The 22,096-nt window shown below is 59.2% G+C and overlaps 3 protein-coding genes across 5 annotated transcripts; 1 reads left to right on the top strand and 2 right to left on the bottom strand.

Annotated features, from left to right (window-relative positions):
- Positions 1-1,499: 1,499 nt before the first annotated feature.
- Positions 1,500-8,456, bottom strand: ALKBH4 (alkB homolog 4, lysine demethylase). 2 transcript variants are annotated; one of them, XM_028485686.2, is made up of 3 exons: positions 8,254-8,456; positions 5,439-5,579; positions 1,500-2,407 (listed from the first exon to the last, which is right to left on the bottom strand). In XM_028485686.2, exons 1-3 carry the CDS (start codon positions 8,374-8,376, stop codon positions 1,820-1,822), a joined length of 852 nt encoding a protein of 283 aa, XP_028341487.1. In that variant the 5' UTR covers positions 8,377-8,456; the 3' UTR covers positions 1,500-1,819. The 2 variants fall into 2 exon arrangements, with proteins under 2 accessions (XP_028341487.1, XP_007104025.2); XM_007103963.4 differs by having other exon boundaries at positions 5,382-5,579; positions 8,254-8,439.
- A 49-nt stretch (positions 8,457-8,505) lies between these two features.
- Positions 8,506-15,301, top strand: LRWD1 (leucine rich repeats and WD repeat domain containing 1). Of its 2 annotated transcripts, none has more exons than XM_007103964.4 (15): positions 8,506-8,673; positions 9,181-9,415; positions 9,513-9,629; positions 10,104-10,244; positions 10,490-10,594; positions 10,861-10,983; positions 11,062-11,176; positions 11,394-11,503; positions 11,713-11,920; positions 12,414-12,486; positions 12,574-12,714; positions 14,174-14,265; positions 14,418-14,573; positions 14,655-14,767; positions 14,882-15,301. In XM_007103964.4, the coding sequence occupies exons 1-15, from the start codon at positions 8,594-8,596 to the stop codon at positions 15,026-15,028; spliced, it is 1,956 nt and encodes a 651-aa protein (XP_007104026.1). In that variant the 5' UTR covers positions 8,506-8,593; the 3' UTR covers positions 15,029-15,301. The 2 variants fall into 2 exon arrangements, with proteins under 2 accessions (XP_007104026.1, XP_028341486.1); XM_028485685.2 differs by having other exon boundaries at positions 8,513-8,673; positions 11,062-11,191.
- A 142-nt stretch (positions 15,302-15,443) lies between these two features.
- POLR2J (RNA polymerase II subunit J) lies at positions 15,444-19,419 on the bottom strand. Its single transcript, XM_007103965.4, has 4 exons — positions 19,274-19,419; positions 18,015-18,104; positions 16,410-16,584; positions 15,444-15,628 (listed from the first exon to the last, which is right to left on the bottom strand). Exons 1-4 carry the CDS (start codon positions 19,324-19,326, stop codon positions 15,593-15,595), a joined length of 354 nt encoding a protein of 117 aa, XP_007104027.1. The 5' UTR covers positions 19,327-19,419; the 3' UTR covers positions 15,444-15,592.
- Between the last annotated feature and the right edge of the window lie 2,677 nt (positions 19,420-22,096).

Here is a 22,096-nt window from a genome sequence, read left to right as displayed (position 1 = left end):
GGCCACTTTGTGTCCTGGCAGGGACTAGACAGGCTGGCTCCTCCCCACTGCTGGGAGGGGACGGCAGCCCCTTCCTCTGGCCTCAGCCTTTTGAGAGGGGCCTTGTTGGGCTCGCTTCGGCTACCTTCCTGGGCCACCTGGTGCCCCTGCCCCGTGTGCCAGACCCACGGAGGGCCGAGCTCCCCAGACTGCGGCGAGCACACCCTGGGTGTCAGCCAGGGGCCAGCTGTTACACCTGGCCCACGGGCAGTTTTTCTAGCCTGGCCACATCAGGGTCAGACCCTAGGTGCCCAGTGACAGTGCCACATGGGTAGGAAAGAGGCCACATAATCACGTTTTCGACACTGATTAGGAGAATAATTTCTGTTCTTTCTTCCGGCGAGCTCTCCCAGCTCCAGCCTTTCTAGTTCCCAGAGGCATGGGGCAAACGGAATTTCTGTGAGAACAGACATGCCTGTGGGGCTGGGGACTGACGATCAGGGGGGCACCCCCAGGACTGGAGAATAAGCTGCCATTTGGAGCTGCAGCAGGGCAGTCTGGGGAGGGGAGGGGAGGGAAGGGAAGCAAATTGCAGGCTAGAAATTCGGTTTCTGGAGGCTTAACCTGACTGTGAAGGGGGTTCCAAGTGCAGTGGCCTTTCTGCGGTGAGTGAGAGGCGCCACAGGCCGCCCCGGAGCCAGCGTGGGCTTGCCGTTTTCCTCTGAGCAGAGCCTTCCTGGTGCTCATAAAAACAAGTGCCCGCAGATACGCTGAGGCCCTTTCCAAAGTGGAGCACGGTCTCCGTTTAGTACCTGACCAGAAGTTTCAAAACTCAAGCATTTCTATTTTAGACAAACTGCCAGGGCGGAATGTATTTCAGTGTCTTCTAGGAAGGTCTGTTGAGGATAAAATTGCCTAAGCCTGAGCAGATCGAGGCTCATCTGCACTGCTCACCTGTCTTGTGCCGATTCATTCATTATGCATGACGCTGTGGAGACCACATGCGGTGTGCACACCCCCTGTCCTGTGTATGGATTTTTAAAACAGTTGCCCTGGACTGAACTAAATAAATAAGTACTTAAGTTATGAATTGCTCTCTGCTCTGGGTGGAACGCCGTGGAGAGAGGTGATGCTTGGAAGCCCCTCCCTGCCAACTGCTGGTCACCAGTGTTCCATATCCCACACCGCATGGGGTCAAGCATGACGCGGGCAGAGTGCAACTCGGAAGCTGTCAGCAGCTCTGAAGTCTGAAACAGTAATAACCTCATATCTTCTACCCATCCTGTTCTCCAATCCAACACGCTCCCTAAATGAAGGGCCTGGGAGTTCCCTGGCAGTCCAGTGGTTAGGACTCGGCGCTTTCACTGCCGTGGGCCTGGGTTCAATCCCTGGTCAGAGAACTAAGATCCCGCAAGCTGCGTGGCATGGCCAAAAGTAAACAAATAAAATAAAAAATAATAAATAAATAAATGAAGGGCCTGCAGGCTGGGACATCGGGCAACCTTGTTAAGAGAGCCAGATAAAGGAGAAAATGACCCGAAGTGGTACCAACGATTTTTAAGCTCAAAGTATGCCACTGCCCTCAAGCTGTGACAAATTAAACAACCCAGGCAAGTGGCCGCGGCGCAGGTCAAAGGGGACCGACTTGAGGCCCGTTCCTGTCGAGCCAGCTCGCGGACAGGGCTCGTGCTGCCGGGCACCAGGGTGTCAAGCGGTCTCCTCTGAAGACCTGAGAAAGACCCTCGGGCTGGGCGCCCCCTTCAATGCCGGCTAATGGTCCACTCTGGAGCCAGGACCCCCGACCAGGCCCAGCGCCAGCTCCCGTCCCCGGGGAGGTGGCTCACGTGGGTCTCCCCTGAAAGGAGAGCGAGGTTTGCAGGAGCTCCTGCCCCAGTTCCCGCTGCCTCCCGCTGGGGCCAAACTCGGCTGAGAGCTCCCTGAAGGTGGCGCTCACGCGGCGGGCCCCGATGTGCCCGCGGTGGATGGCGTGCTTCCACTGGCGCCGGGCGGCTCGCGCGAGCACCAGCAGAGCGCGGCGGGGCAAGGGGACAGCCACCTCCACCGCCCGGCACGGGACAGACCTGCCGGGGGCCGTCGCGCCTTCCGCCGGGGCCTGCGGGAAGCCGGACGGGGCCAGGCACAGCAGCAGGCTGCCGGGCGCCTCCCGGGTCATGGACAGCACGGTGGGGGACAGCAGGTTGAGGCTCACCAGCCGCTCCCCCCACAGCCAGGTGTCGTCCAGGTGCGGGTCGATGGCCGAGCCCCGCTCCGGGCAGTAGTCCAGGTTACACTGCTCCACGGGCTGGAAGTCCTCCAGGACCGGGTAGAGGCCCATTCTCCGCACCACCTCCCGGCTGAAGCTGGGGAGGCCCCGGAAGCCAGCGGTCTTTAGCTTCTGTTTCCGAAAGTTGACTTTGGGGCCGTAGTCCTGAAGGATGAGGACAAAAAGGAAGTGGGAGATTGTCTAAGTTTACAGAAATGGCATCACACGCCAGGGCTGAAGAACCCAATCACAGTGACCAAGACCAGCAAAGATTTCGGACTTCACGGAGCTGACATTCTGGCAGGAGGAGGCCGACACCAAGGAGATAAATATAAACAGCAAACATCAGATGGCGGTAAATGCTGAGGAGGAAAACAAAGCAGGGGAGGGGGATGTGAAGCATCGGGAGGACGTCTCAGCCCAGGTACCCCAGGAAGCAGAGCTAGAGACAAGAGGCCCATGCACAGGTGGCGTCCCCAGGACGTGGTGCTGGGGAGTCGGGTAGGAGCCGAGCGAGGCAGGGCAGGCCAGCCCACGGCAGCGTCACCCGTCTGGTCAACACTGGGTACAACTGGGCTTCAGGACCACAAGGGAGAAGAGTCTCCACAGGACCCAGCAGCAGTTCCACTCCTAGCCTCACACCCGAGAGAACTGAAAACACACGCCCACGCAGAAGTCTGTACTAGAATAGTCACAGCAGCACTATTCATGACAGCCAAAACGTAGAAACAACCCAAGTGTCCACCAACGGATGAATGATGAACAAAGAGTGGTCCATCCATCCAATGGAATAATATTCAGCCACGAAAAGCAATGCAGCATTGATACACGCTGCAAAGGGATGAACCCTGAGAACATTATGCTCAGTGAAAGATGCCTAATACAAAGGGTCACATATTACATAATCCTAGTTATACGAATGTCCAGAAGAAGAAAATCCCCCGAGACAGAAAGTAGATTAGTTCTTGCAGGGGAATGACGGAATGCAGAGTGACAGGGAATGAGGGAATGCAGAGTGACTGCTAATGGGTACGCATTTCCTCTGGGGTGATGAGAATGTTCCAGAACTAGACAGCGGCGATGGTTGCACAACACTGTGAATACATTAAAACCAAACCAGTGAATTATACACTTGAAATGGGTGGATTTTACGGTAGGTGGCTTCTATTTAAAAAACAAAACAAAAATACCCTAGGGAGGAGCCTTGTAGAATACACCTCAGATCTGTGGCCCGAGGGATGAGAGGGGAGCATCTATCCGCACTCCTGCTCCCTCGGGTCCCCGTCTAGTGGAGGGTGGCTCCATGTGCTGGTAGAGTCTTTCTCCTTCCCTGTTCCGCATGGCTCAGTGCCGGGGCCGCCCCAACTCCTCGGCGGCAGCAGGAAGAAAGGCGGGGACAGGCGGGCCACGGCCAGGGGACTCCGAGGAACCCGGGAGGTGGAGGTGACTGCCGTGGGGACAGCAGACAGCAGCAGCGGAGACAAAGGTCGGGCTGGCGGCCAGTGCAGGGCCTTCTGAGGCATGGTAAGGCCTCTGTGTTTACGTTGAGATGGGAGGCCGGGAGGGCCTGTCACAGAGCAGTGACCCGATCCGACCAGATGTCGGTGGGATCACTTCCTCCCTACTGAAAGCAACCGAGGAGGGCCGAGGGCTGCCCAGGAAGCGCTAGAGGCAGGTGGTAGCAGCGGCAGGGGGGTGTGTGTTCTCAGATTCAGGATATGTTTGGAAGGAACACAGAGCTGACAGGAATTACCGATGAAAGAGAGGAACGTGGAGAGATCCAGGCTTTCTAGCCTGAGCAGGTGAAAGATGGAATTTGCCAAGATGGAGCCACGGCTCAGCTTAGGGATGCCAGGGCTGGAGATACGAGCGCAGGAGCCCCAAACTCACGAATGTGCGGGGCCGGGCCTCGCTGAGATCAGTAAGGAGTGTCTGATCTGAAGGAAAAGGAGAGGCCTGAGGACTGAGCCCGAGAACCAGCCGCTGGCTTTAGGCAGGGGGTGGGTGATGGAGGCAGTTTTTGAGCGGGTTAAGTGGGAGCAAGGAGAGAGGACCTGAAGAGAATGGAGAACTCTTCTGGGAAGTTCTGCTGCAGAGACGAGAGAGACAGAGCTTACTGGGAGGCCGGCGGGAAAGAGCCAGCCTTGAGGAGAGAAGGGGGCGATGCGGGACAAGGAGTTCTGAGGAGAGGGGCAGCAGCCAGTGCGCAGCTGGAGTGGGGCTCGGGAAGAAGCCGGGCACAGGCGAGAAGGGAACGTCTGTAGATGCACCTGTTCCCTCAGAGAGGCCCGGTCGTCAGTGGGGAGTGAGGAGGGGAAGGAGAGGTTTGGAAGGAGGGCAGCAAAGCGAACGACCTGCCGAGCGGGAAGGGCCCGGCTCGGGATGGAAAGCCAGAGCCAGGGCGGCCGCCAGCAGCGGGAGCGGGTGCTGGACCCGACCAGGGCTGTGGGTGAGCGGAAAGAGCCTGCCCAAGTAAGAGGAGAAAGGGCGAGGGGCACCTGAGCAAGTGCCTGTACTAACCGGTCACAGGACTGAAGATGGGTGAGGACGTGTGACAAGAAGGGGAGGGAATGCAGAAAGGTGGCCGACGGCTGGTTCGCAGGTCCTGGAGGGGTGAGGATTGCTGGGGGTGGGGAACAGAAAAGGAGAGGAGCGGACCCAAGGAGGAGGGCACCGTGATCCCTGGCAAAGGGAAGGTTCAGGATCTGGAGGCCCAGCTATCACTGGGAAGAGGGCTGGGGAGATTAGAAACTGACGGGGAGAACTTCGGACAGGGGGGTAGGGGGATGGGGGGCAACCGGCAGCCTTCGAGAAACCCTCTGCGAGGGTCACCAGCACTAGGCCAGCTGGGGAGAGGGCAGAGAGAGCTGAGTGGCCGTCTGCCTTTGAGCCCCGCCTCATGGGAAGGTGAGCAGGCCATGCCCAGGCCCCTGGCCCTGCCCCTTCCCAACGCACCCCATTTAGCAGCCCTACCCGCCCCGGTCGGGGAGCTTGTCGCCTAATGGCTCTGGGGAGTGGTGGGAGGTGGCTGCAGAGGAAGGCCCTGAGAGGGAGGTGGGCAAAGGGGCTCTGGGGTCAGGAGCCCAGCAGGGCCCCATGGAGTGACTGCCCTCTCTGGCCCAGCTCTGGTCCAGCCCACCTGCTTCCTCCGCCCAGACTGTGAGAGCTTCCAGGGGTCACAGTCCATCAGCCGTACCATCTCAGCTTCTTCTGCCGGGGTCACAAAGTCCTCGATCAGCGTCACGCCTGGGAAGGGGAAGGCCCAGCCTTCAAAGTCAGACTCCTCGGCCCCCACAGCCCAGCCAGTGTCGGCGTAGTAAATGAACCGGTGTGTTTTCTGCAAAAGAAAGACAGGGGTGGGAATTCCCTGGAGGTCCAGTGGTTAGGATTCGGCGCTTTCACTGCAAGGGACCCAGGATCGATCCCTGGTCAGGGAACTAATATCCCGCATGCCACTTGGTGCGGCCAAAAAAAAAAAAAAAAAAAAGACGGGACAGGGGTCCTGGACCCACTGGAGGCCTTCCGCACACCACACACACACACGCCCCGAGAAGCAGCCCCACCCAGCAGTGCACCCTCCCCTGCAGCACTTTGGGAGGCAGCTGGCGTCTAGAGGGAGGCGGGACCCCTGCCCAGGGCTGCCTCCTGGGAAAGGCCCTCAGCCCCTGCCTTTCTCACTTTCCCATCTGTAAAAGGGAAGAGAGTAGGCAGAACCATTCTTTCGTCCTCCATTTTACAGATGAGGTGACTGAGGCTCAGCAAAGTTAAGGAACTAGCCCGAGGCTGCACAGCTGGGGCGCAGCCTCCAAGGCCACACTGTTCCTGTGTCACCGTGGGGCACTGTCTGCCCTCCCCAGGCTGGTGAGGGTTAAAGGGGAGGACCGTGTGAAGGCAGCCAGCCCTGACCAGGAGCTGGAGAAATCTGCTCCCCTAAAGCTGAGCCCACAGGCCTCGCTGGGAAGCCAGAGGGAGAAGCCCTTTCCGGCCGCGGTGTGGGTGTCTCTGGGGCCTGCCCTACACTATGGCAGCCACTGGCGCTGCCTGAATTTCCCATCAAAAGAGAGCAAAACTGGGAGTTCCCTGGTGGTCTAGTGGTTAGGATTAGATGCTTTCACCGTCATGGCCTCGGTTCAATCCTTGGTCAGGGAACTGAGATCCCGCAAGCTGAGTGGCATGGTCCCATACATACATATGTACATAAAATTTGGGGAAAAAAACCCACAAAAAACAGAGCAGAACTTGCCAGTCACCCAGAGGAGTGCCAGGCTGACAACCTCCTGTGGCAGGGCCTTCAGGATCTGCCTCCGGTTCTGAGCAGAGACCACCCTTCTCCTGGGCCTCCAGCCAGTGACCCAGCACAGGTCTGGCCATTTCTGCCCAACGTGGGACTGCCTACCAGGCCATCTTTGCGCCGGAGCTTCCGGTTGGGTTGGCCAGGACTCTGTCAGATCTACAGGGCAGTCTGAGGTGTTCCCTGCCCAGTGATTTCTGCGTCCTCCCGCTTTATGTTCTACAGGCATCGCCAGCACCCACACCCCAACCGTGAACCACCATGTCTCTGTCTCCTGGCACCTCACATGGGACACACGGAAAGTTAAGGAGTCATACTGTACATTTCACTCGTCCCTCAGCCATCAGGTTGGGAAGATACTACCCCCGCGGTGCCCTGAGCCTCCACACACACGGCCATGGGCACAGTTCAGACCTTTGGCAAGGTCTGAGAAACTCTTTTTTAATAGAGTTTTTAACTGTGGCCAAATATATACAACCACATATACGTTATACATTTCAAATGGATCCTCAGCCACAATTTAAGTGTACATTTCAGTGTGTTAAGTATATCACATTGTTGTACAACCAATCTCCAGAACTTTCGCACCTTGCAAAACTAAATCTACCCATTAACACCTCTCCCGCTCCCTTCCCCCCAGCCGCCGGCACCCAACATTCTCTTCTGTCTCCGTGAATTTGACTACTTTGGATGCTTTACATAAGTATGTCTTCTAACTGGCTTATTTCACTCAGCATAACGTCCTCAGGGTTCATCTGTGTGGTAGCACGTGCCAGACTTTCCTTTCTTCTTTTTTTAGGACTGAGTAATATTCCACTTTACGGATGGACCATATTTTGTTCTTCCTTTCATCTGTCCGTGGACACTTGGGTTGTTTCCACCTTTTAGCTATTGTAACTCTGCTATGAACATGGGGGTACAGATGTCTCTTCATGACCCTGCTTTCAATTCTTTTGGGACCATATCCAGAAGTGGGATTGCTGGGTCATATGGTAGCTCTACATTTAATTTTCTGAGGAACCGCCACTGTTTTTCACAGGACCTTCTGAACTTTTATCACGGACACTGTAACAGTTTCTTCACTGGCTTCCCAGCCTTCTTTCCTTCCCATCCACCCCTCCCCTTCCCAGGATCTTTCTAAAATTCACAGGTAACTTCCTTTAAAACCCTCAAGAGCTCGCCATGGCCCTCAGAACAAGTCTCGCCTGCCTTCCGTGGTCAGGCCCCACCGGCCTCATCTCCCTCACCTGAAGCATCATCCACCTTCCCCAGGCCTTGGCCCAGCTGGAAGGCCCTTGCCCCGCTCAAAGGCTCTGAGTCCTTTTTTGTTAATTCGTTGGAATGAGTTTCCTCCTTGCCCGTTTCCGTCCAAGGCCTTCTGGGGCCCTCTGCCCTGGTTTTCAGCACCCCCTATTCTCTCCGTGTCGTCTAACCACGGGCCCGTGAAGCTCCCAGCCACAGACACGGGGGGGCTACGTTTGCTGTCAGACTCCCCCCCCCAGGTTCCAGAGGTGAGCTGTGGTCGGACTGCACCCACGTCCCACCCCTTTCCCACTCCAGGCCCACTGCTCAAAGTCCTCATCTCCTCACCCCGCAACGCCCCCATCGCCATGGTCTCTGACACGGTTTGATCCGGAGCCCGTCTTCACGGTCAACCCGGGCCTCAGTTTCCCCGGATGAAGAATGGAGTTGTGGGCGCGGCCCCTCTCCCAGCCCTCACCTGCGGGGGGTGCTGCCAGGGCGGGTCACCTCCGCGCCGCCGCTCGCAGATCAGACAGGTCCGGATACCCTTGCAGCCGCATTCCCGAAGGACCTCAGGGGCCGCCACCGCCGCAGCCGCCATCGCCGCGTCCCGGCAGCCAGGGCCCAGGCGCGGGGCCGCGGGCGCCTCTGGGAGTTGTAGTGCGCGCGCAGGGCACGAGGTCCGCGCGGCCGCTTCCTTCCGGTCGTCGCCGCCGACGGATTAGCGCGGCGCCACCTCCTGGAATCGGACAGCCGCTGGCGCCAGCACCGGATTCGTGTGCCGCCGATCTGGTCCCCGCGGGCCGCGCCTCCTCGCCATGGGCCCCCTCTCGGCGCGACTGCTGATCCAGCGGGGGCGACCCAAGAGCGACCGGCTGGGGAAGATCCGGAGCTTGGAGTAAGGGCCGGGGCCACACCGCTCTCCACTAGGGCCTGGGTCGGCGGACGGTCGGGAAGAAAGCCTGGGACCCTTCCTCTCTCCCTGCCCGGCCCCGTTATCACCCTGTCGGTTCGACAGAGTCTTTAATCATTCGGGACAAACGCCGTTCTCTCGTTATGAGATGGGTCGGCTAGGCCCGGAGCGGCGTTACCTCAGAGGGTCCGGGCTGCTAGGGAGACAGTCTTGCAGAAAGACTATGGAGCAACCTGTTGAGAGAATTACAGAGGACTGGGGAGCACAGAAAGCCCCCCTAGAGGATCAGGAAAAGCATCCTGGAGGGGGCCAGCTGCCCCAAGTTATAAAGTAGGGACAAGATTAAAGTAAGTGGGGGAATGTTGCGGATCGGCTATGCACGCAGGAGAAATGTCAGGTGCAAAAGCCGTCGGAGGCAACCTGGGCTGCCGTGGGTGCGGGGTGGGAGGCCTGCCCGCCCCCTGAGCCCGCGCTGTCTGCCCCTCTCCCCAGCCTGTCAGGGCTGAATCTGCTCTCAGAGCACTTGGACCCCAAGCTCCTGAGCCGCCTGAAGCAGCTGCAAGAGCTGGACCTCTCCAACAACCAACTGGAGACGCTGCCCGCCAACCTGGGCCTGTCCCACTTGCGCATACTCCGCTGCACCAACAACCAGTTGGGCGATGTCACTGTCCTGTGCCAGTTCCCACAGCTCGAGGAGCTCAGCCTGGAGGGCAACCCCTTTCTGACAGTAAGTGGGCGGCCCCGCATCCCGGGCCAGCACCCTGTGGGCTCGGGCTCAGCCACAGGCTGGGGTGACCCCGAGCCACTCTCCCCTCATCCCCCAGGTCAGCGACAACCTGAAAGTCTCCTTCCTGCTGCCCAGGCTCCGTAAGGTCAACGGCAAGGATGCTTCCTCCACTTGCTCTCAGGTGGAGAACCTGAACCGGGAGCTGACCAGCAGGGTAAGGGGCGGGGCGGTGTGTCTCTGGTGCCTGGGAGCAGTCGGGGTCCTTGAGGAGTGAGTGACAGAACTGGACATTTGGAGGACACCAAGGGGGGGTTACGGGGGCTCTCTGTCCCAACTCCAAGTGGCCCTGAGCCCCTAGCCCGACCTGTTGCTTTGAGCTTGGCTGTGGCGCTTGGCCTCTTGTCCTTGGAGGTCCTGCCCTCCACCTTGCAGGCAGGGCCTGGCAGGGGAGGCTGGGACGCTTTCACGGTGACTTTACCCTGGGCCAGCTCCTCCCTTCAGGGGCTGTTTCCCCCTTGTGTTGCTTGGGTTTGTGCAACCTGCAGCTGAGAAAGCTGTGATTCGGGGAGGCGTCCCAGAGGCGGTGAGGTTGAGCCAGCTCTGGCCCTGAGATCAGAGGCAAAGGTGCCACAGAAGGTCCAGGAGAGCCGAGGTGGGCTGAGCCTGAACCTGGTCCCTCTCGTGCCAGGTCACAGCTCACTGGGAGAAGTTCATGGCCGCACTGAGCCCAGAGGAGGAGGCTGAGAAGGCCCAGGCAGACTTTGTGAGGTCTGCCGTCAGAGATGTCCGCTATGGGCCCGAGTCCCTCAGCGACTTCACCCAGTGGAGGGTATGTCCTCACCCCACTGTGCTGGGAGTCGCTTCTCCCAGCTCCTCCCTGGCTGCCACAGCCTGAGCCGCCCTGGAGGTCTCTGGCCATGAGGGGATGTGGGGAGAGGGCAGGTCAGGGAAGGAAGCCCTATGAGCTGGAAGGACTTTTCCCCAGCTCGGGAAGCACCCTCTGACTGGGCATCTGGGGAGGGGCTGGAGGCCCCCAGGATGTGCTCAGCTTGCTGATGGCCTGGCCCCACCCAGGTGCGGATGATCTCTGAGGAGCTGGTGGCCTCTGGTGGGACTCAGGTGCATGAGGCAGACATCTCAGAGAGGCCCTCAAAAGCCACCGCTACCCAGGAGCCTAGGGTGAGTGGTTCCGTGGGGCTCCCGGGCTCCCAGGGCCTACCCTGGCCCTTCCTGCCTAGGGAGGCATTAGGGAAGCGGGGTGTCCTGGCAGTGTGCCCAGGAGATGGCCTCCTATCCTCGAGCTGGTTCCCTCTGACCCTGGTACCCCTGGCCTCCCGTACCCATGGGAGGGTGCAGTCCAGCCTCTGATGGGGAGGAAGGAAGCCCTGGGCAGATGGGTGCATGGTCACCAGGCCCTCGGGTTGCCCCCGCCCCCTCCTCCACAGGCCAGGCCAGTGGCCTCGAAGCGGCCAGGTGATGTCCCAGTCAATCTCTCTCCCAACAAGCGGGTGTGCACCTCCCCGTTGGCCCAGGTGGAGGGCAGCCCCGTGGGCTCTGCTGGCAGCCAGGTGAGCTAGCAAGGTGGCAAGGGGCGTGTGATGGGAGCAAGGCCTGGGGGCAGCCATGACCCCCCTCTGCTCCCACAGACCGCCCTGCAGCTGGAGCCCCTGCACTTCCTGCAATGCCACAGCAAGAACAACAGCCCTCGTGACCTGGAGACCCAGCTCTGGGCCTGCGCCTTCGAGCCAGCCTGGGACGAGGGTACATCCTTGGGGGGTAGGCAGGGCGAGGGCCACAGGGAACAAGCAGAGCAAGCTTTCTGGGCACGGGGCTTGGGAATACCACCTGCAGGGGGCTGCCTGGGTGGACGGGGGAATCGGGAGGGACAGAGAGCTTAAAGTGCCCTCAGGGTCAGGAGGAGGGGCTGCAGTGGGGGACTTTACAGAGAACGTTTTCACCAGGCCGACCTCTCAAACAGGGCAGGCAGGGGCCACGTCCCAGACCGTGGCCACGTGTGGCGGGGAGGCCGTGTGTGTGATCGACTGCCAGACGGGCATCGTCCTGCACAAGTACAAGGCGCCCAGCGAGGTGAGCGCCGGGGCCCGGCTCCTGCAGGGTGGCAGGCAGAGCCTTGGCTCCTGGGGCTACGAGCGCTGGGGTCGGGGGGCCAGACTCGCCACCTACTCACCAGGTGACCTTTTTCTTTGATGCTGGGCTCCCGTTCCTGGGCCTGATCCTGCACGCGTGTGCACATGTGTAGCTCTGCCCCTCGGTGACCCCTCCCGTTCCCTCCCCAGGAGTTCTTCTCAGTGGCCTGGACAGCCCTGACAGTGGTCACACAGGCAGGCCACAAGAAGCGCTGGAGCGTGCTGGCAGCTGCAGGCCTGCGGGGCCTGGTCCGGCTGCTGCACGTGCAGGCCGGCTTCTGCTGCGGGCTCATCCGGGCCCACAAGAAGGCCATTGCGACTCTCTGTTTCAGCCCCACCCACGAGACCCACCTCTTCAGTAAGACCCCCTCCCCGAACCTCCGGGGCCCCCTTAGCACCCGTCCTGCAGCCTGACGCCTCAGGACTCTTTCCTGGGATGGCAGGGAGCTCCTGTGGCTGGCGGGCCGCATGCCGGCTGCCAAGGGCAGCGCAGACCGGTAGGAACATCGAGACTTCATGGACAACTGACCAGGCTTCGGATTCCGCCTCTTCCCCAACCTGCTCTGTGGCTTTGGGGGTTTCTGACAACCTGGGCCACGTCTGTGACCTGGGTGGATCCCGTGGCCGTCTGGGTGTGATGAGGGTGGTATCTGAGCAGAGACTGCGGGCCGTGGCTGCCTGGCGTGGGGCACGTAGGTTAGAGCAAGATGGGATGGTAGGCCCTGGAGTCTTTCTCCCAGCCGTGGCCCGCCCTCCCTGCCTCGGGACCGCGGTCTCAGCCTGGGATGCAGCCTGCAGGAGGGAGCAGGGCCTCCTCAGGGCCACCTCTCTCCTTCCCATCCCCTCCTCAGCGGCCTCCTACGACAAGCGGATCATCCTCTGGGACATCGGGGCGCCCAACCACGATTACGAATTCCAGGCCAGGTGATGCTTTGCAGCAGGACTTTGGGGGTGGGCGCGGGCACACACCTGAGTCTGTGGCCTCACGCCCTCCCTCTCACCTGCCGGCAGCCAGCTGCTCACACTCGACACCACCTCCATTGCCCTGCGCCTCTGCCCCGTCGCCTCCTGCCCGGATGCCTACCTGCTGGCCGGCTGCGAGGGCGGCTGCCATTGCTGGGACGTGCGGCTGGACCAGCCTCAGAAGAGGAGGTGAGAACGGGCAGGGGTGCCCTGAAAGCCAGTCCTCGGAGCCGGGCAGCCCCCAGTCCGGATGTCTGACCCCAGGCACGCCTGCTGCAGTGATGCCCGCACCATGCCCCTGTCTTGGGCAGCCAGAGGCTGTTTTCACGGGCCTCGTCACAGAGCTGTCCTGTCCCCACCTCCTGCGGAAAGGTCCATTCCCTCTCTAGGCTTGATCACCTCATCACTGCTCAGGTCCTGCCACTCACCAACAGCGTGACCTTCCTCTGTCCAGCATGGTTTTGCCATCCACAAAGTAGGGACAGTAACTCACATCTCAGGGCTAGTGGAGGACAATGGGATGGTGTCTGGGCCACGAGAAGGGCCAGAAGGGCCAGGTGGAGGCTTGTGGCTCCCCTGTATCACCTGGAAGGCCTGAGACAGTGCTCGGCAGGGGTCCCCTGGCCTTGTGGGGCCCAGAGCCTGGTGGGGGAGATGGGCACTAAAACCCCACAAAGTGTGCTTGATGTCAGCTACAGCGGAAGGGGAAGAAGGTGCTCCGAGAGGAGCCCGAGGGGACTCTGAGGTGACAGTGGCGGACGGACAGGTCGCCAGGCTCATGCTCTCCATGAGTCCCAAGGGAGTGAGGTGGGCAGGGGCAGGAAGGGTGCTCACGCGGGGGAAGTGCAAAGGGCCGGTGGCAGGGACAGCTGGCCGACCAGGGAGAGCTGGCCACAGCTCGGAGAACTGGAGGGAATGGCACGCGGTGAGGTGGCAGGGTTGCCTGGGCCAGGGGGTACTGGCCCTGTGGGCCCTGGTGAGATCTTGAATTTTATCCTGAGTGCGGGGAATAGCGTGGGAAGAATTTTAGGACAGGTGGTAGGAGGGAACTGTAGTGACACCTTAGCACAGACCGTGGCGGTTGTCCAGCCAGGTGTTGGTGGCGTCCCCCTGCCACACCTGGGAGTCCAGCCCTGGGCCCGCCTCCTCCCTCCCTGCCTGGTCCCCAGGTCCTGTGGCGTCTCCCCCACATCTCAGATGTGTCTGCTGCTCGTGGTTGGTACTCAGCTGCCTTTCTGGCTCCGGGACTCCGGGCAGCTGCTGGGTGGCCTCTCCAAGCAGTGTGACCGCACCCACTCTCAGCTTGGAAACATTCAGCAGCCGCCCCCCCACTGTCCTCAGGGTCAGAGCAAACCCCTCCCCCGTCTCTGGGCCTAGAAGCGCCCACTCGGCCAGTGAACTGCTCACCTCACTCAGCCTGCGAGGCGCTGCCTCACTCCGGAGCCCCTTCTGGCCACGTCCCCGCGCCCCCTAAGTTGCCACCGCCTGTGAGTCGGCACACTGAGGTGCTGGCTCCCCCTTACAGGGCCCGGAACCCAGGGAGGGCCCAGAGTAAGGGCCCAGCAGGCGTCTGAATGAGCGAGCAGCCCCCTGTGTGCAGCTCTTCCCGCAGCCTTCCTGGCTGACCAGCACCCGCGCTGCCCCACAGGGTGTGTGAAGTGGAGTTCGTCTTCTCCGAGGGCGCTGAGGCAACCGGACGGAGAGTGGACGGGCTGGCGTTCGTGAACGAGGACGTCGTGGGTGAGCGAGCGTAGCTCGGGACAGTCTGGCCTTCTGGGGTCACTGCTCCCTGGGCCGGGGTTTAGGTCCGAGGGCTTCGGAGGGGTCCCCACTGTGGGACACGAGTTGCCGGAGAGGGGCCCCCGGGCACGGTTCTTCGTTCTCCCCGACAGCCTCCAAGGGGAGCAGCCTAGGCACCATCTGCCTGTGGAGCTGGAGCCAGACGTGGCAGGGCCGGGGCAGCGGGTCCACAGTGGCCGTCGTGGTCCTGGCCCGGCTGCAGTGGTCGCCCACCGAGCTCGCCTACTTCTCGCTCAGCACCTGTCCTGGTGAGTCGCCTGCCGGCCACCCCCAACCCTGCACCTCTGGGAGCTCCGCCCCACCTCAGATTCCCATCTCTGTGCTGGCAGGTGAGGGGATGGTGCTCTGCGGGGATGAGGAGGGCAACGTGTGGATCTACGACGTCAGGCCCCTCGTGGCGCAGCAGCCCCCGCCGCCGGCCGCCCCGCAGGCCCCCACGCAGGTAGGCACGCGCACTGCTGTCCCCGCCGGGGTTGGGGCTGCCCCCGCCGGGGTTGGGGCTGCCCGGGGGCCCGCATCAGGAAGCAGGAGCCCAGCGCCCTCTCTCCCCCTCCAGATCCTTAAGTGGCCCCAGCCCCGGGCCCTGGGCCAGACAGTGAACAGGACCATGGTGAACATGGTGGTGGCCGACCCCACCTTTACCTACCTCACTGCACTGACGGACTCCAACATTGTCGCCATCTGGAGGAGAAACCAGCCTTGACTGTGGGACGTGACTTACTCAGCTTTTGGGGTCGTGAAGGGGATCTTCTTATGGGTGACTATTTTTTATTAAAGTCTACTACGTAAGAGAAGCCTGGGGGGAGCTGTTTGTGGGCCCCATCAGGTGTCCCCCGCTGAGTGAGGCAGGCAGGCCCGGCAGCTGAGGCTCCTAGGGCAGGGACGCCTGGAAGCACATGAGCTTCCAGTTCCTTCTGCTTGAGACGCCGCCGGGCAGCCCCAGCTTCCCGGGTTTTGTCCAGAATGAGATTGTTCCTGCCACCCCCTCAGACAGAAATCTGGCTCCCTGGGGCAGTCCTGAAATGAGGCCCCCGAGTGGCTCCGGAACAGGTCCTCCACCTCCACTGGACTGACCCAAGGCTGTGAAGTCACCTCTGCTTCAGTCCGCAGCTGGGTCTTTTCCTGCCACACTTTATTAGGAAGGTAGAACAGACTCTATGTACAGGACACATCGGTGTCAGGGGTGAGGGACTTTCTACAGGAGGTTCACGGCTGGAGGAAGTGCTTTTGTCCACCTGGTGCCTGGAGCAGGGCGGGGTGCAGCCCACTACTCGATTCCTTCTTGCTTGTCTTTGATGGCCACCTGAGGGAGAGGAAGGAGGTGGCACCCTAAGCTGGAATGGCCGGGTGAGGATGTTGGAAATGCAGCCTCAGCCTCCCTGACCAAGGGCTGCCAGGACCTTGGCCAGGGGCCCCAAACGGTTCCGGGCACTGGGTAGCCAGCACCCCAGGGACCCTCTGGCCAGCCCTACCCACCCCACCACGACTTCTCTGCCGCACAGGTCCTGCCGCCTGGGGTGGGAGGGAGTCGGGGGAGCAGAGGTGCTTCCTGGGGAGCCTACGACTGACAGACTGAAAATCTGACAAGCCGTGGATCTTTCCCACTCTAAATTGTGTCTGGACTCTGAAGCCCCCTGCGTGAGCAGATGTGACCACACCCATCTGGCCTTCTTGATGGTGGTACCCCACGATAAGATGAGCTGCCCCCTAGACAGACAAACCACAGGGCAGCCGGCACCACAGGGAAGAGCCTTGGAGGGACAGCCCCAGGCAGCAGGCCCCTTGCTTCCACGGGGACCATGAGAGCACAAAGGGAGACCCTGGGCACTGGGTGAGGTCCCGCCCCTGGGTGCAGACAGCAGGCCCCAGGCCTCACCTCCATGACCCCTCAGTCCACACTTCCCGGGCGCTGTGGTGTACACCCCTGTTCTGTCATCACCTCCGCCCAGCCCCCATTTCCCGCACCGAATAAATCAGAGGAAACAACCCGGGGATCGTCCTAGGTGTGGGCATGAACACGCTGCAGCTGTGGCCATACAGGCTGGCGTCCAGACTGGCCCCAGCCCCTCCGGCCAGCTCCTCACCCGGAATCGCTCTTCCAGCAGGGAGAGCTCGCTGATGAGGTCTGTGATGGCATTGGTGAAGGCCTCCTGGGGGCTGTAGTCCGGTGTGGTCTGCACGCGGATGATGATCTTGTGTTCCAAGGGGTGGGGGACTTTGTAGCCAGCAAACAGCACCTGTGGGTCCTTCAGCAGCTGCCTGAGACACAGGGATGGGCGGGGTGGGGGCGGGGGCGGTGAGCCTAGGGCCCTTGGGGCTCTGACCCCCTGTGGCCTTCCAGGCCTTCTAACCAAGGGTCTTCCCGTTGGGTTGGGGCCTGTAAGCAAATGCAGCTGCTCTGGATCTTTAGTTGTTTGTGTTGTGTGATGTCGCTGTCACCACCCCACAGCCCCTGCAAAAATGTCCAAGTAAGACAGACGTGTGAAGAAGATACAGCACGTGGGGACTCCTCCCATACACACACCTACATCCATGAGGATCAACGACCCCACCTGATAAACACGGTTTCCAGCACCCTCTTCCCTCAGGAGACGTCAGGGACCCTCAACGGCCCCAAAGAAACCTCCCTAGGCAGTAAAAATCCAGCTAGTGTTCAGGAAAAAAAAGCTCCATTCCCAGCCCCAAAAGAGCATCTGGCACAGCAAATAAAGGCAGCAGGGGGAGAAGGCCCCAGGCTCTGAGCACTTAATGAACTGGAAACAGAAATCCTCTGGGCAATGCGGGCTGGCAGCTGCCGTCGACACACATGGGGTTCTGGTCCGCGAGGCTATGGGGAAGCGAAGCCTGAATCGTGAGCTGTGCCCTGGGCGCGTGGGGGTTTTCTCCAGATCAGCTCCCTGAAGTGTGAGCACTGGGGGGGCTGTGGGAGGCTGGCACAGGTGGGAACACTGGGCTCACACAGTGGGGGAGGGTGGGGGGCAGCAGGGCCCCAGGAAAGCCTGGGTGCACCCCTGGCTTGGCACTGGGCAGGAGGCATCCACACAGAAGATGGGCAACTCCGCCCCCTACTTACAGCAGAAGACCAGACAGGCTCCCGCCCACAGTCTCAAACATGCAAACCTGAGAAAGGCATGGCTTCACTGATGGCACTTTTCAGCGGCGAAATGACAAGTCTCTGGCCAATCCTATCGCTGGCCACCTACCAGGCCGGGACTTCACTGGTGCAAACACCCACCATCCAATATCAGGAACCCACCAGGGCACTGGATGACCACAGAGGCCCTCTCCCACCTCCTTCCCTTATTCTACTAAGTTACAATCTGGCACATACATCTTAGGATGCCAGGTGTCACTGAGGTCACTGTCACAAATGGGGGCGGGGTGGGTGGCCAAAGCTGAATGCGTCTCCACGCTTGTGAGCACAGAGCCCCAAGCGGGCCTTCTTTCCTGTGGCTCGCTGCACATTCACCTCCTTTAGTCAGATAACAGCCAACGCAGGAAAGTGGCTACGTGAACAGATACTGGTCACTGTCATTTTGAAGAAAAGGTACCGGGATGTGTGAATTCCTAGAGCCAGCACCCAGAAGGACTTCCTGGAGCTCAGAGAGACTTGAGAACATCTCCTGGAACTTGAGTTTGGCCCCTCAAAGAGCAACATAACCCCCAAAAGCCTTTGACTTGGAACTTACGATTTAATGATGTTTCCTAGCGTATGGTCTTCCTTGTTGATGGTGAACAAACAGGCATTGGGTACCTTCGTGTCCTTGTTAATGGTGATCCTAAGGGAGAGGCAGAGGCAACAGGTTGGTGGGGAGGGCCGGGGCTTCCCTCCTCCCCGGAGTCTAAACCCTGCCCTTCGAGGCAGGCTCAGGTCCCACCTCGTCCTGGAAGACTTTCCCATCTCTTCATCCCATAACGTCCTCTGTGACTCAGAGTAGCACCGTGGCTATACCCCAAACCCAGCCACGCCTGGCTCTGTGGGACCCTCATGTCACCTCTGGATTACTCCTTCTTCCTAAAGCAGAGCTTCTCAACCTTGGCACCACTGACACTGTAGGCCAGAAAACTCTTTTCTGTAGGGGGGCTGTCTGGTACACTGTGGGGTATTAGCAGTACCTCTACCACTAGATGCCAGGAGCATCCCCTTTATGACAACCAAAAATGTTTGCAGACACTACCGAAGTCCTCTGGGGGGCAAAATGGCTCCCGGTTGAGAACCACCGCTCTCAAGGGAGACTGAAGTGCCTGGTAGGGGCTAGACCGCAAGAGCAGAGCCCTGGATACCAGGCGTTTAAGATGGTCTTCTTTGTGCTGAGCCCTGGACTAAGCGCTTTACATAAATTACCTAATTTAATCTCCCCTTAAGAGAAAATTCTGTGATTTAATACAGCAATAAGCCCATTTTCCAGATGAGGAAAGTGGGCCTCAGACAGATTGTCACTTGCCCAAAGGCACAGAGTTCTTAAGTGGGGGAATCCAGGAGCCAAGCCCAGGCTATGTGAGCACTGGATTATATTTCCCTTCACCTGCAGGCAATGACCGGCGAATGAAGATCCGGTGTGAGTCTCAGAGCCATCATTGTGGCTGCAGCAAGGAGGATAAAGGTGGGGGAACGGGAAGACGAGTGAGGGGGGCTAACAGATCCCAGAGGAAAGGGACTCTGGAGCCAGACACACTGGGTTCGAATAGAGACCGGCCACTTTCTGTGCGCCTGGGAAAGTTACTTAACCTCTCTGAAGCTCGGTTTCCTCATCTCCAAAATGGGAAGACTCACCAACACCTAGGACTGTCTTAAGTTTGGCAGACTCAAGTGTGAAGCGCTCTGTGGAGCTGGAGCAAAACCTGCTTCTGTTCCCCCGGCAGAGGACGGGCAGAGAAGCCCCGGAACCGGCGAGCGCTGACGGTCGAGGGTCCGCGACCCTTTCCCACCCAGGCCGGTTCCACTTACTTCTTCTCGCCCTCGAAGAGCAAGAACGACTCGAAGGCGGGAGGAGCGTTCATCCTAGCGTCACAGAAGCCTCCCAAGCCTCAGTTGCAGCCGCCACCGCCTCCGGAACGCGACCCGTATAACGCGACCACTTCCGGGTTAGCGGCTGCTTCCGGATTATGCCGGCAGTGCCAAACCCATGTGAGGATCGGCTCGTTGCCCTCCATCGGTCTGGAGGATCTTGCGCAGGCTCGAGGAAAGCCTGCCGGAGGGAGAGGGAGGCTGGTGGCTCTGCGCATGCGTGAGTCGGGAAGGTCCTCTCCTGGGCTCACCCGCGGGCATGTTTTGACGCATGTTCCTAACGCTGGGGGCAGCTCTTTTGGTTCTGAGACGTCTCTGTCTAGGCTAAGCCGGATCCCTGAGCTCTTCTCTCTGCTCCCTTTGCCCCTTGATCCCTGTTTGGAAATGTGCCCTTGGAATACATGGCAAGAGGCTCTTGAATGGAGAATGGAGCCTTGGGTTAGTGGGCAGGTGTGGCCAGCCGTGGCGGAAGAAGCCTCCCCTGGGCTAGACTGTTGTGTATGGATAATCCACCTGCCAAGGCAAGCTGCTACAATACTCCTGGCTGGGTTGTTAACTGGTTTACCAGGTGGGCTTGTAGCCTAGTGAGGTTCTTGTTAGGGGAGCAGTTGGGTGAGGGCCGGGCAGGCGGCAAGTGTCTGCTGGTGGGGACAAAAAAAATGTTGCCTGCCATTTCAGTAAACAAAGGATGTTGCCGGCCATCAAGCCATTAGCCCCTGACAGTGTGCCCTGAGGGGAATTCAGGATGGAGAAAAACAGGATACTGGCCCTAGATAGTTAAGATGCATATCTAGGAATCATTTCAATGCCCAGATTCTTTCATCTTCTGAAGAAAACTGCTGAAATCATTAACTTGAGATGTCTGTCTTTTGTGATTAGCGGTGATCTTTTCATGTTTGACTACATGTGTTTTGTTTTCAGCAAAAAACTCCTATGTATTCTGGCTCCTCCCTTACCTCTTTGGAACAGTTCCTCAGAGCAATCTGAGAGGCTGTCTCCCGGGCTATTGTCCTCAGTAAGGTCCCCGACAAAAAACCACCCCCACAACTCGCAGGAATTCCCTGGCGGTCCAGTGGTTAGGACTCGGAGCTTTCATTGCTGGGGCCCAGGTTCAATCCCTGGTCGGGGAACTAGAATCCCACAAGCCATGTGGCACGGCCAAAAACCCAAAAAATCACGCATAAGGCGCTTGCCTGGTGGCATAGTGGATAAGAATCCACCTGCCAGTGCAGGGGACACGGGTTCGAGCCCTGGTCCGGGAAGATCCCATATGCCGCGGAGCAGCCGTGCCACAACTACTGAGCCTGCGCTCTAGAGCCCGCGAGCCACAGCTACTGAAGCCCGCGCACCTAGAGCCCGTGCTCCGCAACAAGAGAAGCCACCGCAGTGAGAAGCCCGCGCACCGCAACGAAGAGTAGCCCCCGCTCGCCGCAACTAGAGAGAGCCCGCGCGCAGCAACGAAGACACAGCCAAAAAAATGAATAAATAAATTAAAATTTAAAAAAATTAAAAAAAATATCCCACATAACTCGCAACTTTTAGGTTGTGCATTTTTGTTTTTGTTTTGTTTTCAGTCAACACAGGTATGAGAGGAACTTGAAGGGAAAAGTGTATGAGCCGGGTTTGGTTGGTTGATATTTTGTAGACTACAGCTTAGCATAAAAGTCCCACCTGAGAGGTTTGAAGCAGCAGGGGCCGGGGTCTCAGATTAGCTACTGAAGCCCTAACAGCTTTCCAGCTGTTTCTTCAAGGCTGGGGAACAGCTGAGGATCCCCCAAGGAAATCTGGAGCTCCCCCCACCACTTCCCGGGAAGGACTCTTTCCTACTTCAGCTTTGAGACCTGGGGTGAGAAAACGTCATTTGCTGGAGGCCCACACCAACCTTGACTCTCCAGGCCAAGTGGGTGGGGGCCTCTTGAACTGCGGAGGAATAGAAGGCACTGACAGTAATGATGCCCTTTCACCCATCTGAGTCTTCCTGGGAAAGTTTGGGCCAAGGATGCTACTGAGAAATAAAATATTGCCTGCCCTGTCAGTAAACAAAAGATGTCGCAGCCATCAGCCATGGCAGCCCTGCCCCCTGGTGGCCTTCCCTGGTGGCGCAGTGGTTAAGAATCTGCCTGCCAACGCAGGGGACACAGGTTCGAGCCCTGGTCCGGGAAGATCCCACATGCCGCGAAGCAGCTAAGCCCGTGCGCCACAACTACTGAGCCTGCGCTCTAGAACCCACGAGCCACAACTGCCGAAGCCCGCGTGCCCAGCTACTGAAGCCCGCGCACCTAGAGCCCGTGCTCCGCAACAAGAGAAGCCACCGCAGTGAGAAGCCCGCGCACCGCAACGAAGAGTAGCCCCCGCTCGCCGCAACTAGAGAGAGCCCGCGCGCAGCAACGAAGACACAGCCAAAAAAATGAATAAATAAATTAAAATTTAAAAAAATTAAAAAAAATATCCCACATAACTCGCAACTTTTAGGTTGTGCATTTTTGTTTTTGTTTTGTTTTCAGTCAACACAGGTATGAGAGGAACTTGAAGGGAAAAGTGTATGAGCCGGGTTTGGTTGGTTGATATTTTGTAGACTACAGCTTAGCATAAAAGTCCCACCTGAGAGGTTTGAAGCAGCAGGGGCCGGGGTCTCAGATTAGCTACTGAAGCCCTAACAGCTTTCCAGCTGTTTCTTCAAGGCTGGGGAACAGCTGAGGATCCCCCAAGGAAATCTGGAGCTCCCCCCACCACTTCCCGGGAAGGACTCTTTCCTACTTCAGC

The sequence above is a fragment of the Physeter macrocephalus genome, unplaced genomic scaffold (genome assembly GCF_002837175.3).
Source record: "Physeter macrocephalus isolate SW-GA unplaced genomic scaffold, ASM283717v5 random_582, whole genome shotgun sequence".
Taxonomy (NCBI): domain Eukaryota; kingdom Metazoa; phylum Chordata; class Mammalia; order Artiodactyla; family Physeteridae; genus Physeter; species Physeter macrocephalus.
The sequence above is the reverse complement of the archived record's forward strand: the minus strand, read 5'-3'. Positions and strand labels throughout refer to the sequence as shown.

Excerpts from the sequence above, each read along its gene's own strand:
- POLR2J (XM_007103965.4), bottom strand. The coding sequence starts at position 19,326 with ATGAACGCTCCTCCCGCCTTCGAGTCGTTCTTGCTCTTCGAGGGCGAG. Across the intron at positions 16,585-18,014 it reads CTAGGAAACATCATTAAATC|GCAGCTGCTGAAGGACCCAC; the intron begins GTAAGTTCCAAG and ends CCTGTGTCTCAG. Across the intron at positions 15,629-16,409 it reads TGCTGGAAGAGCGATTCCGG|GTGGCCATCAAAGACAAGCA; the intron begins GTGAGGAGCTGG and ends CCTCTCCCTCAG.
- ALKBH4 (XM_007103963.4), bottom strand. The coding sequence starts at position 8,376 with ATGGCGGCTGCGGCGGTGGCGGCCCCTGAGGTCCTTCGGGAATGCGGC. Across the intron at positions 5,580-8,253 it reads CCTGGCAGCACCCCCCGCAG|AAAACACACCGGTTCATTTA; the intron begins GTGAGGGCTGGG and ends TTTCTTTTGCAG. Across the intron at positions 2,408-5,381 it reads AGTCTGGGCGGAGGAAGCAG|GACTACGGCCCCAAAGTCAA; the intron begins GTGGGCTGGACC and ends CTCATCCTTCAG.
- LRWD1 (XM_028485685.2), top strand. The coding sequence starts at position 8,594 with ATGGGCCCCCTCTCGGCGCGACTGCTGATCCAGCGGGGGCGACCCAAG. Across the intron at positions 11,921-12,413 it reads CCACGAGACCCACCTCTTCA|CGGCCTCCTACGACAAGCGG; the intron begins GTAAGACCCCCT and ends TCCCCTCCTCAG. Across the intron at positions 14,266-14,417 it reads CGTGAACGAGGACGTCGTGG|CCTCCAAGGGGAGCAGCCTA; the intron begins GTGAGCGAGCGT and ends TCTCCCCGACAG.